General features: G+C 37.5%; 1 protein-coding gene across 1 annotated transcript; it reads left to right on the top strand.

Moving 5' to 3' along the window:
* Nucleotides 1–4,721: 4,721 nt before the first annotated feature.
* On the top strand, nucleotides 4,722–5,774 carry LOC149217596 (uncharacterized). Its single transcript, XM_089390299.1, has one exon. It carries the CDS (start codon nucleotides 4,722–4,724, stop codon nucleotides 5,772–5,774), a length of 1,053 nt encoding a protein of 350 aa, XP_089246425.1.
* The last annotated feature ends 12,207 nt before the right edge of the window (nucleotides 5,775–17,981 follow it).

The raw sequence follows: 17,981 nt of genomic DNA on the forward strand, positions 1-17,981 counted from the left end.
ATTAATTAAACTTCAGGTCAGATATAGCGGTTAAGTTTTGTGCTAGTCGCACAGTCACATCAGGATCACACGCTTCTAGTGGATTTCAGGCAGGTAAAATGCTGAAGGGTTTTCTCCCCAAGCGGACCCGAAATGATTATTAAAGTCAGTTCATTGGTCTTATCGGGTCCAAGTAAAATTATAAGGGGTAAGCATGTTAGCCACCCCAAATGGTTCTCGACCGTTAGATCTTTGGAGGAAGATTTCACGGTCTACGGAGGATATTTTGTAATGTTTTGTTGGCCCTTGGCCCATTGTATGAGATTCTGGCTTAGTAACAAAGGTTATGGTTGGATCGACATATAGGTGGGCCACACCTCCTTTGTTTATTATGTACATTATGTAACTTTTTTTAGATAATTGAATAGAAGGACCCACTCTCACTTAAGCAAAAGAGATCTATTTCTACTCTTAAAAAATCAATTCAAACATTTCTACTACTAAATTTTTTTATTTTTTTACCAATTCCCAATAAATTTAAAAGCTAGGTAAACAACGCCACATACGATGGGATAAAGAAAGCATCATGTTCAGGAAGTAATAACCAACTATTGCTCGTGAAGGTTACATTACCCAAATGGACAAGGGAAACAACATGTCCAAAGAGCTTGTGGTGAAGTCTTAATACTGCTTAGGCTTTCTATCTTTTCCAAGTACATAGAATGCCCTATTAAATTCAATGGAGAAATGATATAACCAAACGTTCCTTGAAAATATTGAATAATAGATGCCACAACACATTAATAAAAAATCCATTTCTTATTGGAGGCGTTAGTCATTATTAGTTAATTAAACCACTGGTTCGTTTGAGGCAGCAAAAGATCACGACTTACTGGAGGGCGGCAGAATTTCATAAGTTGGTGGAGGTTGTAGTCATAGTTATTGGTTGATTAAGCCACTAGTTTCTTAGAAGCCGCAACCACTAAGCAGTCCACTAAGAATTGGTTGACTTCTACCATCGTTTATGTTTGGTTTAGTCCAATAACTATTGATGGTCGTGATCCTTTTTGTTTAATTTTAAAAATGTGGTAAAACTTTTTAAAGAAAAAATTAATGTTTTAGAAAAATTTGAAGATGTATATATATATATATATATATATATATATATATATATATATATATATATATATATATATATATATAATCAATAAATTATAATTTTATTTAAAATTTATAATAAAATATATATAAAAACTAAAAATAAAAAATAAAAAAATAAAAAATAATTTATTATAAATTAAATTGTGTTATACCTGAAGAATAGAGAGAAAATTATATTGCTATAGTAGTTAAATAATTAATATAATTACGCTACAAAATGGAATAAAATACAATAGAGATATAGTTTTTTAAATAGAATTTATTGAATTGTTTGAGGATACACAATTAAATAGACCCAAACACTTATTGAGAATCCTCTAGAAAGATTTTTAGAGTGCTAATTGTGGATATATTAATTTTTTTTACTAGTATATGTGAGTCCTAAGATGATTAGCATGACTAACTTGTGGCTTAAGTAGTCGCGCTACCCAGGGGCATCTAAGTTGTCAAAAGTGTCGGAAAATCTAGAGACTTGTAGATTATAACTTATTTTACTTATCATGATAATTACATGTGATATTAGTTGACACTTTATTAATTCTATAGTTTGTTCATCAAGCAATTACAAACACAATGAAGATCACAAAGAGACAACGTACACAAGATATAGGCTCCAAGCTAGGGGAAACAAAAAAAAAATGTTTTTCTTCTTATTTAGAATTTGCTAACAAAGAGACTTCCAAGACCCAAAGACCAAAGCCAACAAGGTCTCCAAGCCCCAAGTTAGCGCCCAATAAGATATGCTTCAAGGCAGCTTCCAGAACTTCGATACTACAACTTCACTACTGCAACAACTTCACAGGATTTCTGCCCTGTAACTTCAGCATCTTGCAATTGGTAGCTTCACAAACCCTAAAACGAGAAAAGAAAAGATTATCTTCAAACATTGACTTCTGCTCCTCTTCTTCGTCCTCCCAGCTACTCTTTTCACCTTCACTATTGTAGACTGAACTTGTGCTTAATAAGTGTCCATATGGGTCAATCTTATCTTTTTTATATAGCCTTTCTTGAGGGTCAAATTCCCCTCCTTTAGGCCGACTTGATCTGCTTCCTGGGCCGATTTGGTCTTGAGCTTATAAGTGGATTTTTCTTGATAAAATAAATATTTTATTTTATCACAATGAGTCCAAATGGGACTATGACACGCGACAAAAACTATTCTTTCTCCTAGAAATACTTAGAAGACCTAAAAGCACGAAGAACATGTTTTTTGACTCAAAATTGAGCATGAAAACCACTCTCAAAAATATAATTTTTTTTTATTTCTTTATAAAGAATATACATTGTCATGATTACAATTTAGGTCATTTTGAAGACCGAACCTAGTTAGAATTTTCGACACTCCCTCTTAACTAGGGAAGTATTCATAATCCATTAGATGGTACAAAGAATACCAACCTTGAAGCATTCTCATAAGAAGAGGCATATAGGTAAGCCATATTTATCAAACATCTATATCATAACCAGCATTGTCCTTGAAGGCCTTAACTAGACAAGTTCATCCTTATTCAAGAGCATTATAATGGGAGGATTTATGTGAGCTACCACAATACCTCTAAGGTATATACCCCATCTGGATTTTCATGAGGTAAGTCCTTTTAGGAATATTATTATCTTTGATTCCTAATCCTAGTTCCTCAAAGAGTATTTGTCCTCTTCAACTACTCTTATCTTGGATTCCCTATCTCATCCTCAAAGAGTATTAGTTAACAACTTATTTACCTGGATTCTATAATCCACACAATGTTCCAATCTAAGATTCTTATTTAATCCTCTGAACTCCATTATTTCTTTACTGACTTCACTAAGACTTAGGGTTGTTTTTCTCTGATGTCTTGGAGAAAAACTGCTCTGATGCAAATCACTGCCCAGCGCTGCCAAACCCTAGCCAGTAGCCACCCCTGACTGCCCTCACTGTAGCAGCCGCCGCACCTCTGCTGGTCGCTTGCAATGGAAATGGCGGTAGGAGGGGAGAGCTCTGCCTCCCCTCCAAAAAACTCCACAAGCTCTGACAAAACTAAGTACGCTCAGCCTCTTTACCCCTCTGGCGCAGGCCCAGACGAAGGACAAGACGGACATCAGAAGAATGAAGCAAGGATACATACGGCCCCGACAGAAGAAGACAATGCAGACAAAGAGATACACAACAAAGCTAAGGCATCTCAGCCAAAGGCAACCTCGGCCACTTGTATCCCAAAAGCTGCCGAACCCATCAAGGTTGACCTGTCTAGCCACCGCATCAATGGTGAGATCCAGTACATGCAAGATCATGCACTAATCGGAAAGTTTCTAGGCTTATGGCCTACGTAAAAAGCCTTACAAGATTGGATAGCTTCAAAATGGAAGCCCAAAGGACAAATTACTCTGCAACTAGGTCCAAAAGGCTTTTTCACAGCAATATTTCACTGTGTGGAGGACAAAGTGCGGATATTCGAAGGAGGCCCATACTTCTTCAACTCTTTAGGCCTCTATCTCACAGAATGGAAACCAAGATTCAATCCCGACAAGGAAGATTTCAGCTGGGCTCCGGTCTGGATCAGGATGTACTCCCTCCCAGCGGAGTACTGGAAGGAAGAAACGCTAGCGGATATAGGCAACAAACTTGGCACCTTCATCCGAGTCGTGGCTGAGACAAAAACTCGCAAATATACCTCATATGCCAGGATCTGCGTCCAAATGCATCTGACCAAAGCTCTAGCTGATACGGTAAGACTCTATCACGATGATTATGAATGGACACAGCCTTTAGATTATGAGCATATTCCCTTCCGCTGTCGTAAGTGTCATGAGCATGGACACCTCTTCCGTGACTGTCCATTAAATTCTCAGTCCAAAGCAGCCGCTGCTGTCTCTGATAAAGACTCTAAAGGTTTCATCAAAATTCCCAACCGCCGTAGGCATGCCAAAAAGAGTCAGCCAGTCATGGAAAACGCTCTCAAAGCTAACTCCCAGAACAGATTCTCTGTTCTTGCAACACATAACAAGCAAGACCATCCAAGTTCTGAACCCCCACTCAATACCTCTTCCTCCCTCCTTCACTCAGACCCCTCGCAGCCCTCTGATCCTGCTCTTTCGAATCCCAATCCAAACCCTTCTTTGGAGAAAGGAAAATCGGTGTCAAGTCTCAGTCCCTTCTCCTTCTCCCAAGAGAAGCCTACATTGGATAATAAGCAGCAAGACTATGATATGGAGACCGATGCTACTCTGGCTCTCAGTCTTCAGCAAGAAGCGGATGAGGAAGAACTAGGGGAAACCACTGTCATGGAAGAAGATCAGGCGGATGTTAGTATAGATGGTTTAGACATCTTCACACTTGAAACGGCATGCAAACAGAAAGAATACAACTCTATTCAACCCTGGCAAATAGATAAGCTGGAAGGAGTCTTAGCCAAGGCGCAGCATAATAAAAGCCTTGGCATATAGGGAGGCAGCCCATGGGACGGAAAAAAGGTGCTCAAAGATCTTAAGAAACGAGGAAGAAAGACAGACCTTCAAAGAACCATAGCATTAGGTGAAATACTTATGGAGTCGAGGCGATTCCCTAAGTTGACAAAGTTCTACATACCCAAATCTCAGTTTACATGAAGTTAATATCCTGGAATGTGAGAGGACTCAACAGCCCCTCAAAACATAAAATGATCAAAAACTTAATTCAACAAGAAAAACCAACCATAGTTTTTCTGCAAGAAACAAAAAGCAGCACTGATGCTATTGAAAGAATTCGCGGCAAAGTCTGGGCAGGAAGCAGAGCCATCTCTGTAGACGCCTCTGGAGCCTCAGGCGGTTTAGCTATTTTGTGCAACCCACAAATCATCACACTATATGACTTCCATGCCACCCTCCATCTTATTCAAGCCTCCTTCCACCTCATTGGCACCGGAATCCATGGGCATCTCACAAATGTATATTTTCCTCAGACAATTCAGCAAAAACTAGAACTGTTGGAAACGATCTCTATCCTCAATGAAAACAGGCAATTCCTGCTCTGGATTGGTGGCGGCAACTTCAACATAATAACATCCATGGCAGAGAAGCAGGGAGGCAGAAGCAGGCTCGATAGTGACAGTGAGGGCCTCAAAGAATTCATTCAAAACAATCAACTTATGGACATACCAAACTCTAATGGAATTTTCACTTGGACTAACAAGCGACGAGGTATTCATCACATTGCCTCCAGGCTTGATAGATTCCTTCTTTCTGACAATGCAATCCACCTGGGAGGGGATTTCAATGCTTCCATCATCCCCCAAAGTGGTTCTGATCACTGGCCAATTTTGCTACAATGGTCCAGACCAGGTAACCGCTGCAACAGACCTTTCAGATTCGAAGCATTCTGGCTAACAAATGCCACTTTCAAGACGGTAGTCAGCGATGCATGGGCATCTTACATTCCGCCAGAGGGAGCCAAAATGTATCAATTCCAACAAAAATTGAAAAATCTGAAATATGTCCTCAAAGTGTGGAATCGCACAAATTTTGGTAACATCCAGGAGAAGCGCTTACAATTGGAACAGAAAATGCGCATGCTTCAACAAACTCTCATTCTTGAAGGCAGATTAGAAGAACAAGAAGAACAGGAACAGATACTCTGTAACCAAATCGAGGAACGCATGAAACAAGAGGAAATACTCTAGCGGCAAAAATCTAGAATCAATTGGCTCAAAGAGGGGGAGAAGAATACAAAATTCTTCCACAAAGCCACCATTCAAAGGCGAATGCACAATAATATCACGTTCATCAACAACCAACAAGGCGAAAGAATTGAGGAACATGAGGACATGGAAAAGGAATTCACAGGGTATTTCAAGGAAATTTTAACGGAACCCATTGAGAACAGGGATGCAGCAATCAGAGCCATCACGCAGCATATTCCAAGCATCATAACTGAGGATCACAATAACAGATTACTCCAGCCCACGACCTTGCAGGAAGTTGAAGAAGCCATGGCTCAACTCAAAGACGGAAAAGCGCCTGGGCCTGATGGCTTTACAGCCAATTTCTTCCATGAATTCTGGGAACTCATCAAAAATGAAGTATGGGACCTCGTTGAAGAATCCAGAAGCATGCACTGGATCCTCCCGGCCCTCAATACCACCTTCATAGCTCTGGTACCCAAGGGCGGAGAACCCAACAGGCCAGAAAATTACAGACCAATCGCATTATGCAATGTTATATACAAGCTAATCTCAAAGGTCATCGCAAATAGGCTCAAACCTCTCTTGCCCTTACTCATATCTCCGGAACAAACAAGATATGTGGAAGGACGGCAGATCATGGATGGAATCATACTATCAAATGAGGTAATTCACTCATTAAAGATTCTTAAGAAACCAGGTATGATCCTAAAACTCGACCTCTCCAAAGCTTTTGATAAGCTTAGTTGGAATTTTGTTCATAAAATGCTTTTAGCCTTTGGCTTCAGTGCAACCTGGACCAGGTGGATTATGAACCTCATTACCTCTCCAAGCTTCTCTGTTCTCTTGAATGGCTCTCCCTCCTCCCCCTTTCGACCCTCTCGCGGCATTAGGCAAGGGGATCCTCTTTCACCTTTTCTCTTTGTTCTAATGGCGGAGGGCCTCAGCAGACTTCTCAAATCAACCATTGCCTCTCAAGAGCTTAAAGTTATTTCTATCCATGGTCTCAATCCTCTGTCTCATCAGTAGTTCGTTGATGACACCATGCTATTTGGTCATCCCTCCTCGAAAGAAGCCTCTGTGTTTAAGTCTCTCCTCTCCCTTTACTCTGATGCCTCTGGCACCTCCATCAATGCCTCGAAGTCTCAACTCTTCTTTTTTAACACCCCCCCCTCCACTCAAAGGAATATTGCCAGAATTCTGGGATTCACCATTTCCCATTTGCCATCTAAATACCTTGGAGCTCCCCTCTCGGACTCAGCTATCAAACATGCTTCCTGGCGGTCTCTCCTTGATAAGCTGGAATCAAAACTCTCATCGTGGACCTTTCGTGCTCTCAACATGGCAGGCAGATTGGTCCTGATCAAGTCTGTCCTTCAAGCTATGCCGTTGTACCTCTTCTCCACCATGGCAGCTCCAAAATGGGTCCTTAAAGCCATTCGCAACCTTCAGCGCAACTTCCTATGGGGTTCCACTGGTAGGAATCGAAAATGGGCTCTCGTTAATTGGAAAGAAGTGTGCAAAATCAAATCAGAAGGAGGACTAGGGCTTCGAGATCCGCTTCAAAGTAACAACACTATGGGAGCCCAAATGTGGTGGAACTGGATCTCCAAGCCTCATTCACCTTGGGCTCGTTTATGGCAAGCAAAATATGCTCTGGGAAGTCAATGGCACGATCTCATCAGAATTAACTCCACAGCCCAAGGCTCACCAATCTGGAATGCTGCAAAGATACACAACCGCTTCATTCAGGAACACAGTTTCTGGGAAATCCACTCAGGCACGTCAGCCAAGTTTTGGGAGGATTCGTGGCAGCAGCTCCCTAAACTTGCGAATCTATTCCAAATGCCCCTCTGGCAATCTTATATGCAGCAAGAAAACCTCATTCAGGTTCAACAATTCTGGCAACAAACAGAGCATCATGGATACCAATTATGGAAACCAGCGAGCAGCTGGCAGAGGGATTGGGAGGGCGAAACATACTCAGACATGGATCAGGAACTCACTCATCGCAGAATCCGTCACTCCAACCAGCAGGATAAGCTCAGATGGGGTCACACGCACAAAGGCACATTCACCACTAAAGAAGCACATCATCTGCGCTATTCAGACACCCAAGCGGATAAAGATCAAATTTGGGCACGAGTTTGGCTACCACGGCTATGGCCTAAAATCTCAACCTTCTTATGGCTGCTCAGTAAAAAGCGCATTCTTGCTTGGGATAATTTGATTAAAAGGGGATTCATTGGGCCTTCTAGATGCCCAAATTGCAATCTCAACGCTGAGACAATCAGCCATTTAATGGAGACATGTCCGTTAGCAAAGCAACTTTGGGAGAAAGTGGAGAAATGCAACAAGAGATCAGAACCCAAGGGCAAGGATGTAACGGAAAATATCCGGAACTGGGACAAGAACCCATTCAAAAGCCAACTTCTCAATACTTTATGGGGTCTAATACCAGGCTTTTTGTACTGGATTCTCTGGAAAGAGCGCAACTCTCGAATCTTCAACAACACTTCCCAGACAATCGACGCTCTATGGCTCATCTACAAAAGAAATATCCAGGAAACCTTAGCCATAAGAACCTGGTATGATACAGACATGCCAGAAGCGCAACAAGAGAGGGATATTTTTAAAGAATGGAATCTTGACCTTTCCGCCTTTGCAAAGGTCATTACCCGTCCCCCACGCAGCTCCACCTCCCCGTCCTCCTGGTCCCCACCAGCTTTCAACTCTTTCAAGCTCAATTTCGATGGGGCAGCTAAAGGTAATCCTGGTCCTGCAGGATTCGGAGGAATCATCAGAAGCCATACAGGAGCACTTTTGCATATCTATTATGGCTCATTAGGCAAAGACACCAACAATGTAGCTGAGATGGAAGGACTCTGGCAAGGGATCTGTCTAGCAGAGCAAAAACACTTCTTCCCTCTTGAGGTGGAGGGTGATTCTCTCATCCTAATAGCAGCAGCCAAGAAAATTCAGGCAGGGGCAACAGCAGTCAAATTAGCAACCAGCTGGAGATTACTAAGCAGGTTGGAATCCCTGGAGGCAAAGCTTAAGAATCCACAAAGTATAACCTTCCAGCATGTGCGAAGAACAGCAAATCAGGTAGCCGACAGAATGGCTAACCAAGGTGTTTCTCAGACATCACCATACTTCTCCGGCTCCTTGGACATGGTTGAGGATGAACAACTTAAAAAGGACTGCATCGCTTTGGTGCAAAAGGACCTCTCCCTCCCGGATGCGGGTGGTTTTATTGCATAGCAGGTCCGTGGCTCGTCATAAGGGCATGTGTCCGCCCGGACGAGCCACGTATACCAGGACGATTAGTATATGGTGTAGCAGCGTGAAGCATTTAAGTTCGCAGGTGATGGTTTATTGCAGTCGAGTCCTTTCGGCATTTACTGCCCTTCTTGGTAACTGGAAAATGGCGCTACAAAGCCATGGCTTCTCTGTCATTCTCCCGCAGTTTGTGTTGGCTCATGCTCTGGTTCTGAGGGAGGTTGTGGTGGCTCACTCTCTGGTTCTGAGGGAGGTTGCGAGGGGGTATTCCTACAATTCGAACAATTCGGGGATGTATGGCATCTCTGTCATTCTCCCGCAGTCTGGCATAAGGATCGGGTGCTCGGAGGTGGTGTGGGCTCATTCTCTGGTTCGGAGGGAGGCTGCGAGAGGGTATACCTGTTACTCGCCCAATTCAAGGATGCAGCGAGAGCGCCAACGAGGGATAAGTCGGTGCGGGAGTTACAGAGGCCGAGCTTCGTCTCAGAGGCAAGCCCCCTCCCCCTCCTCCTCAATCGAGGTTTCTTCCGACCGCAGACGCTCCAGGGGACGGGCAGTTGGCAGAGGAAGAGTAGCGGAACACCAAGAAAGGATGGAATGTGGGCACTCTGCGCATCCCATGGTGAGATATCGTATTCCATGCACTCTGTCAAATTCTACTTTCTTTGTAACGGTTTCGGTGGAGCACTGCAGCAATCCTCGAGGTCAAGATGATGCTCTTCAAGCCAGCCCTCCGCGGATTCCTGGGTTGGCTCCCACAGTAGATATGCAAGTTCCCGCCATTGATATGCTGTGCCCTGTTCAAGACAGCTTCTCCCCAGATCCTGGGGCAGGCCCAAGTGAACCTGTGCAGCGCAACATTCTCACCGAACCGGACATCCACCAGCTTCCCAGATGCAAAACGGAGGAAGATCCGCACACCACTGATGATGACTAGTTCGCTCTGCAACTCGCCTCAGGTTTCTGAGCAAGGAATTTTTTCACTGTCTGCTCTCACCGCTATCTTATATGTGTCAGGTCTTTGTCATTATGTAATTCTGTCCTTCTCTGTTACAGTGACGACTATCCATAGTTGTTCCAGTCTCTATGTGTTTCAGTTTCAGCTAATCATGTATGTTCAGTGTCGGTCTCATGAATGTCGATTTGGTTCAAGTGTCGGTCATATGTAATTCTGGAGTTGATTATTCCTGAGCTTACTGTCAGTCCTTCGACAGGAATCACAGGGCTTCGGCTCTGTTGTACCACTGATGATGTAATTTTTTCCTTTTTTGTAATATAATAGCATAGTCTTATTCAGAAAAAAAAAAAAAAAAAACGAAAAAGACTTAGGGTTGTTAGTCCTAGTCTAGTGCTTGACCCATAAAGATAATAATTATCCAACATCCCTCCTTCTCACTTAGGGAAGATATGTCTACCAAACCAAGATTGTTTCTCAAATACTCCAGCTTCTTGTTTGGTAATGCTTTAGTTAGAATATATGCTACCTAGTCATCAGTGGGTATATAGTGCAGCTCAACAACGCCATCTCATCCCATACTCTTGATGTAGTGGTACTTGGTGCTTATATGCTTTGTCCTAGAATGAAACATCGGTCTTATGTTAATCTGATAAAAATTTGATTGTCATAGTGTATATGAGTAGGGTTGAGTGGTCCTTCAAATAAATTGGATAATAACTTCCTGAGCTAAACAGCTTCCTGGTAGACTTCACTTATGGCAACATACCGAGCTTTAGCACTACTCAAAACAATTGTATCCTTGTTTCTTGCTCATCCATGAGACCATGGGGAATCTAAGGTTGAAGAATCCATGTGTTGTGCTTCTTAAATCTATCTAACTACCACCGCAATCTGAATCTATGTATCCCACGAGTTAGATTCCATCAACAATATACCAAACATATATCTTAGGATATGCTTAACTGAAATCCAATTATCATGTTTTGGCTCCATTTGAAACTGACTGAGGACATTCATTGAAAAACAAATGTTTGGTCTTGTATTTACTAAATAGATCAAGGACCCAATCGACTGTCTGTGGAAAATAGGATCCGCCGGACTAGATTCTGAACTCCTCAATTTCTTTAAATTGGTAATTATAGGAGTCCTCATAGGTTTGTTGTCAATCATGCCAAACTTCTTCGACTAAGATATATCTCACCTATCTTTTTCCAAACTTCTAGTCCTAAGTAATAATGTGTAAAGTGTTATCACCAAAAAATGATCACATAGTAATTTCTAACTAGGTGAATCGAAATACACCATGTAGGATTAATTTTACCATAGTAAAATCACTTTCACCATGGAAAAAAATTTAATAAACCCTTTTTATTAAATTATTTTCTCACTAAAATAAAAAAACCTCATGAGAATAATTGAATAAATCATTATTTATTTAATTCTCTAGGAATAATTATTAAATCATTGTTTGATAATTATTCCTTCTCACATTTAACTAAACACCATAGGAATAGTTAAATAAATAATTATTTATTTATTATTCCTTATTTCTATTATTGGAATAATAGTTAAATCACTATTTAATAATTATTTCAATTTCACATCATCCCTCTCCAAAAAATATAATAAAGTATTCTAACACAGTCAGTGACTAAATATGTGGTTTGAGTGTGTATGGGTCAATCTATGTGTGAGTTAGTCATGTCTTTGTGTGGATAGAGAAATAGAGTAAAGTAAAACAAATTAGAGAGTTTATAATTTTTTAGCTCACAAATATCAATAATTATATAAACAGTATCAAATTCCATTTATATGTTATGATTTTAAGCTCTGCCATAACATCGCATTCCCTCTATATCGTTTCTTTCTTTCAATTTAATTGCAAATGTTACACGTTTAATTACATGTTCATTTCTGAGTAATACAGAATGGTAATACTCATTTCTTGAAAAAAAAGAGAGAGGAGCCTTAAATAGGATGCAAACCCTTCCCAAGACAAAATTTAAGCTACAAGTGTGTAATAGCTTCCATTCTTATTCAATAATATTCTTATTCAATAATTTCTCGACAGTGGCTCCACGATTTTGTAATGCATCTGCCTTTTCGAATAAATTTAATATTATTCTGCTCCATGAATATGTGATGCATCTGCCTTTTCGACTAAATTTAATATTATTATGCTCCATGAATCTTGTCTATTACACACATATTTTCCTTTGTTGTATAGGGCCAGTGTATAAATATTTTTGTACAAATAAACTCACTTAACTTGAGTAAATTTGTCCCTCATACTCGAAGTTAAATCTTGTTGTACATGGTCAGCCTATAAATATACATAAATCTTGTTGTACGCGTTTCGATATGTGAGAGGGACTAGTAATCTTGAATCTCTCATCCATGGGAAGATGAAGCACCTGTAACAATGGTTCTCTACCATGGAAGAGCATATTCTCTCCATAATTCCTTCTTGTGATGGATGGCCAACACCAGAATCCACACAGACATGCCCTTCGGTAACTCAAGGCCACCCAACTTTTCGTTCTCGAGCACCTGTCTTGGCAACAGCCATGCCGGTGTGTACAGTCTAAGTGACTCGTTCAGTACCATTCTTAACTGCATGCATTCAATAATTCAAACTGTTACCTATTATTACACTTTTGGTCAGAAAAAATATTTTAACATAGTAAATCTAGTTTTAAAATGTTGGGTTAATATGATTCTGATCCGAAATTGGAATGTATAGTTCAAGTGTTTTGAAATCTCTGGTCTCATCTTAGATCCAGAAAGAGTGAATAAGAATCTGTATTGGATTAGGTTATAAGTTGGTTAGGAAGAATTTTAAGAATCTGTATTGGATTAGGTTATAAGTTGGTTAGGAAGAATTTCAGGTGGATTACGATCTTGAGTTTGTGGAGATCAACAATTCATTGGGGATTTCCCTGGCAAACTTCCATAGCTTCGACTCGGGATTTGTATTTCCATTCCGGTCTGGATGCCAGCAGCATCATCATCGTCCATGTCATTAGAAGGGTTTTCATCTCATGATCCGTCAAGAAAAATGTCTTGCACTTATCCATTAGTTGCTCGTTTCTTAACTTCCGGACGAGGAGCTGGTCTGTTTCGTTTCAGCCCTAGAAGGTGTTCATGCTAAGCTTTACAGTTTAGAATAAAACTAGAAAGCACCAAGGCTATGTTAGATATTATTTCCTTTGAAAGATTAGTGCATTTTGACAGGAAGGTCACCATTTTCTTGCTTAATGAGAATATTGGTTTCTTATTAGTTATTTTTCAATGTAAGATAATCGATTTGTGTATTCACGACTATTAGGAAACATGTGTCAATCTCATGATCCATTTGTATCTTCCCCATTATTATTTAGCATCGATAAATGCAAATTATAATGTTGAAGTTTGAAAAAAAATATTTAGTTTTTTTAATGTTAAAAAAAATATTTCAATGCTTTACAAATTTTGGATATAATTGCAATATCATACCATATCCCTGACGTGAATTTATTGAAAAACGATATGTAAAATAAATAAATTAAAAATAGTATTTCCTATTTTAATTAAGTAGTAATTTTTTTTTTCTTTTAAATGAGACTTGTAGTGAAACTGTAAGATGTCAAAACCACATTGGAAAACATTGTCTACCAGAATTAGCTTCAAACCGGACGAAACCATGGTCTACTAGAATTAAGTTCAACCCAGAAGAAACCATGGTCTACCGGAGCCCCGGTTTTGAGAAAAAAAAACTGTCACGCCAGAATGTTCGGGAATCCACTTACGTGATAATGAGTTTATTTCATGGAATTAAACCTGCCCTCCACCAACACCCACGTTCCTGAAAGATATGATACGATACGATACCAATGGTGTCGTGTGGCAGTTTGGTCATCATATCATACCTGTGAATCTTTGAAAGAAAGATAGTTATAGGAATAACTAACCTAATACACATTAATAAAATTTAATAATCACCATTTTAAAATTTTAATAGTGATTATTAAATTTTAAAATTTTATGATCACTATTATTGCTATAGTTATAGGATTAATACAATTTTAAAATTATTAATATAAAAATATTATTTTCTCCCTAGTGATCATTTTGATCCAATAACATTAATGAAAGCATTAAGTATTCATTGTAACCAATATTCTATATCATGGAAAAAAACGAAACTCGGCATCGGTCTGAGTTGTAATTTTTTTGAGGTTGTCATCCTAATTGATGGTTGTAATTTTCTGAGGTTGTTGTCATAAATTAATGGTTATGATCTTTTTTATGGTGTTGTTTTTATGGGATTTTTTAGATTTTATGGTGTTAGGAAAAATTAAGGTAAAATTTTGATGTGTGTGTAATTTTTTGAGATTGTCATTATAAATTAATGATTATGATATTTTTTATGGAGTTGTTTTTATGAGAATTTTTAGATTTTATGTTGTTGGGAAAAATTAAGGTGAAATTTTGATTTGTGTTATTTAAACTAGTTTGTTAATTGTATATATGGATTCAGCGCCTTGAAAAATCCGTAAAACATTTTTCTGTAAAACATTTCTATTATGTAGCGATTAACATTAAACTTATGATTTCAATAAATTCTTGGGAAATTTTAAAAAATTATACCAGAAAAACAAACCACAGAAAACTTTCAAAAAATCTCATTAAAAACAACTAATTTTTTATAAACTTTATTTTCAATATTTTAACTAATTTTTATACCTTTCCTATTTTAAAATGACCAGAGACAATCTGAGTATAAATATACTATTAAAGATTAGATTCGTTTTGATTATTAGGATTTAGATTAAAAGTAAGGTACCAGAGACAATCTGAGTATAAATATACTATTAAAGATTATTAGATTCGTTTTGATTACTAGGATTTAGATTAAAAGTCAGGTAATAGTTTTGATGATTACCAGAGTCTGAGTTAAATCAACTATTACCAACAAATGCGATAATGTTAAATCAACAGTTTGACTTAAGTTTATAAAATTCATAAATCTATTATTAGATTCATAAAATAAATCCTATTCCATTTCCATTTTTATTACGAATTCTATCCATATTTCTCAAGTCATGCACAATCATAACCAAACTCTCCCGGTAAGAATCGGTAGAAACCAAACACTCGCACCTGACTAGTAACTGCATGCAAGCTGACTGAGCCAACTCAATGCCGCACCGAGTCTGGTGTTACGGAGCCTCCTCGGATGTGAAATTGCCATCTACCCTCCTTTGTAGACTATTTTTATTTTCCTTCCCTGCTAATATTCATTTGTTATTAGTCGATTTAGTAAAAAGTAAAAAGTAATTAAATTATAATTTAAGATGAATTTATTATTCTTATATTAAAAAAGGAAAAAATATTTTGTTAAAAGCATTTTATTTTGTTCAGGTGCCTTAGTCAGATGGCTTTTCTCTTATATTCTTATGTTGTATTGTAGATTTGATTACAGATTTTACTCATAAATAACATGTTTTAAATGAAAAGTAACAATGAAGATAAATCCATTTTCATTAGAAACATATATCTATTTATAAATGTATAATAAGAAATAGAAAAGTTTCATTGTAATTGTATTAAAATATTTCATGAACATTATTTCATGTGTCTTTTTTTTTAATATTTAATATTTATTTCTTGTATTGTAGATTTATTTGCATAAGGCTAAAGTAAATAATGATGTAGTTATAAGTTTATATATATATATATATATTTCAAACATCCCGAGAGAATCATGTATATACAATTATTAATAAATCTATTTGTTTTGTGGGAGTTAAAATTCTTTTCAAATACTGCAGAATGGAGCTTATTCTTCTTAGAGCAGAATGGAGCTTATTCTTCTTAGAGTAGTGTACAATTTTTTAGACACATTTATTTTATAACATTCATATTTAAAACATGTAATTTTACATTTCAATTATCATGCACTCATATAACAACGCTTAAGACAATTACACTGAGAGTAAGACACATATAATTTTTAAAATATTTTACATATAAAAAACTATACTATTTTACACAATGCTACAAAATATCTCTCTAATAAATGAATCTTCATTTTTTTTCTGCAGTTCTATATTATTTTTATTTTTGATTGGTTTTTTAAGTTTTTCTTTTTTTCTCTTTTACATTCTATATAAAAGTTATGTATTTATATAAATAAATTAGGAGATATATATAATAGATACATTTTTGAATTGTATAACATGTATTTACTTATTTCAAATAATTGTATATGTATATTTGGGATTTTGAAAATGTTTTATGTATTTATGTTTGTATTTTGAATTGAAACTGTATATTGTGTGCTTACTTATTTGAAATTGTATAAGTGTAAGTTTAGTTAAATTTCTACATTGTGTGTTTCTTTATTTGAAATTGTATAAGTAACCCATGCCAATGGATTTGTTTTGGAATTGGACATGAAATTGAAATTGTAATATGTGTTTGTATTATTGAATTGTGATTGTAATTAATTTTATTATCTAAAGTTGAATGTGTATATGTAATGTAGGTTTCAATTTGTATGTTGCATTATTACTTATTACAATTGCATGCCTATCTTTGAGTTTTTGATTTTGTCTTGACTTGAAATTGTATAATGTGTGTTTACTTATGTGATTTGAAATTGTATAATGTGTATCTACTTATTTGGAACTGTGTTGATTGTGTGTTTAGTTATTTAAAAATTGAAAATTGTGTGTTTGCTTATTTGAATTTTTCTTTTGAATGTTTATAAATTTCATACCGCATATCTATGTGTTGTCACTGCAAATTTCCGTTATGCCAACAAGGGGAACTAACCCGATCGCAGACCCTAATTAGATCAGCTTTCGTTTGGAGCAGCTAATTCCAACGGGTTTTAAAGTGTCCCGTAAACTGTTATAGGTGTTGAAAGATTGCTTCTCGGAGGAAGACTTCAATTAAATCAACAAAAGAAACAACTAACCTATGTGCATCATGCCCTATCTATACTAATTCTATCTACTTGTGTTAATCCTAACTATTCCAACCTATCATGCAGGAGCATAATTAAAAAAGATTAAACATCATATGTGGATTCTAGGTCCAAATGAAACAATTACTCGGTTCACCGATGAACACGGTTGTGTTTAAGCTTAATTGCAATCTAATTACTCATAAAGGAATATACACACCATTTCATACAAATCAAACTTGCAACTGATGTTTAATATGGTTTCGAATAGGAGACCTCTCATGAGTTAACCATGCTAACGATTTACATTCGAATAACAAAGACTAATCATAAATTGTATGTCATTACTGTGCACAAAAACAAAACCTATATCTCCTCATGCCAGCAACAATGCTCTCATTCCAAACATATAAACCGAAACTGCGAAAGGCCTCTTCTTGACTGAAACAGTCCTCTTTATTAGCATAATAAAATCGAACCCTATTCTGCCAAAAAAAATTCCTCTTCCCATATCCAGAGGTAATACTTATGCAGAAAGAGAACTGACCGTAGGTCTTCCACGACCTTCGGCCTTCCCTATTCCTTTCAATATTCAAATTAAAATATACAAAATAGAATGGTTAATGAAACTGCTGACACGTTGAAGCCATTGCTACTGGAGCGTTTTATTTCCTGAAGAAAAATGAATGGATGTCGATAGAAAGAGGAATGACTGCATGCCATCTCTTCACACACGTATTGACTGAATGTTATTCCCTTTTATTTCCTGAAGGAAAATGAAGACAATGCACTTATCATCCAACATCTGGCTTGATTTAAGATGTATCTGGAGGTAATAATAACTTAATGGAACTGCGTTATCAGGAGTACCTCTACTTAGCATAGAGCGTGCCTCCATTATACAACATGGTGGTCCCATATCTTTTCCTTGTAGAGTATGTCCTTGCAACGTCTGCATCGGATATGCAAAGGTATCATCTAGAATCCCCAAGGAAAAACATGAACACTTATAACA

Source organism: Pinus tabuliformis, chromosome 1_1 (genome assembly GCF_031772625.1).
Source record: "Pinus tabuliformis cultivar Carrire ecotype Pingquan chromosome 1_1, CPIR1, whole genome shotgun sequence".
In the NCBI taxonomy this organism is placed as follows: domain Eukaryota; kingdom Viridiplantae; phylum Streptophyta; class Pinopsida; order Pinales; family Pinaceae; genus Pinus; species Pinus tabuliformis.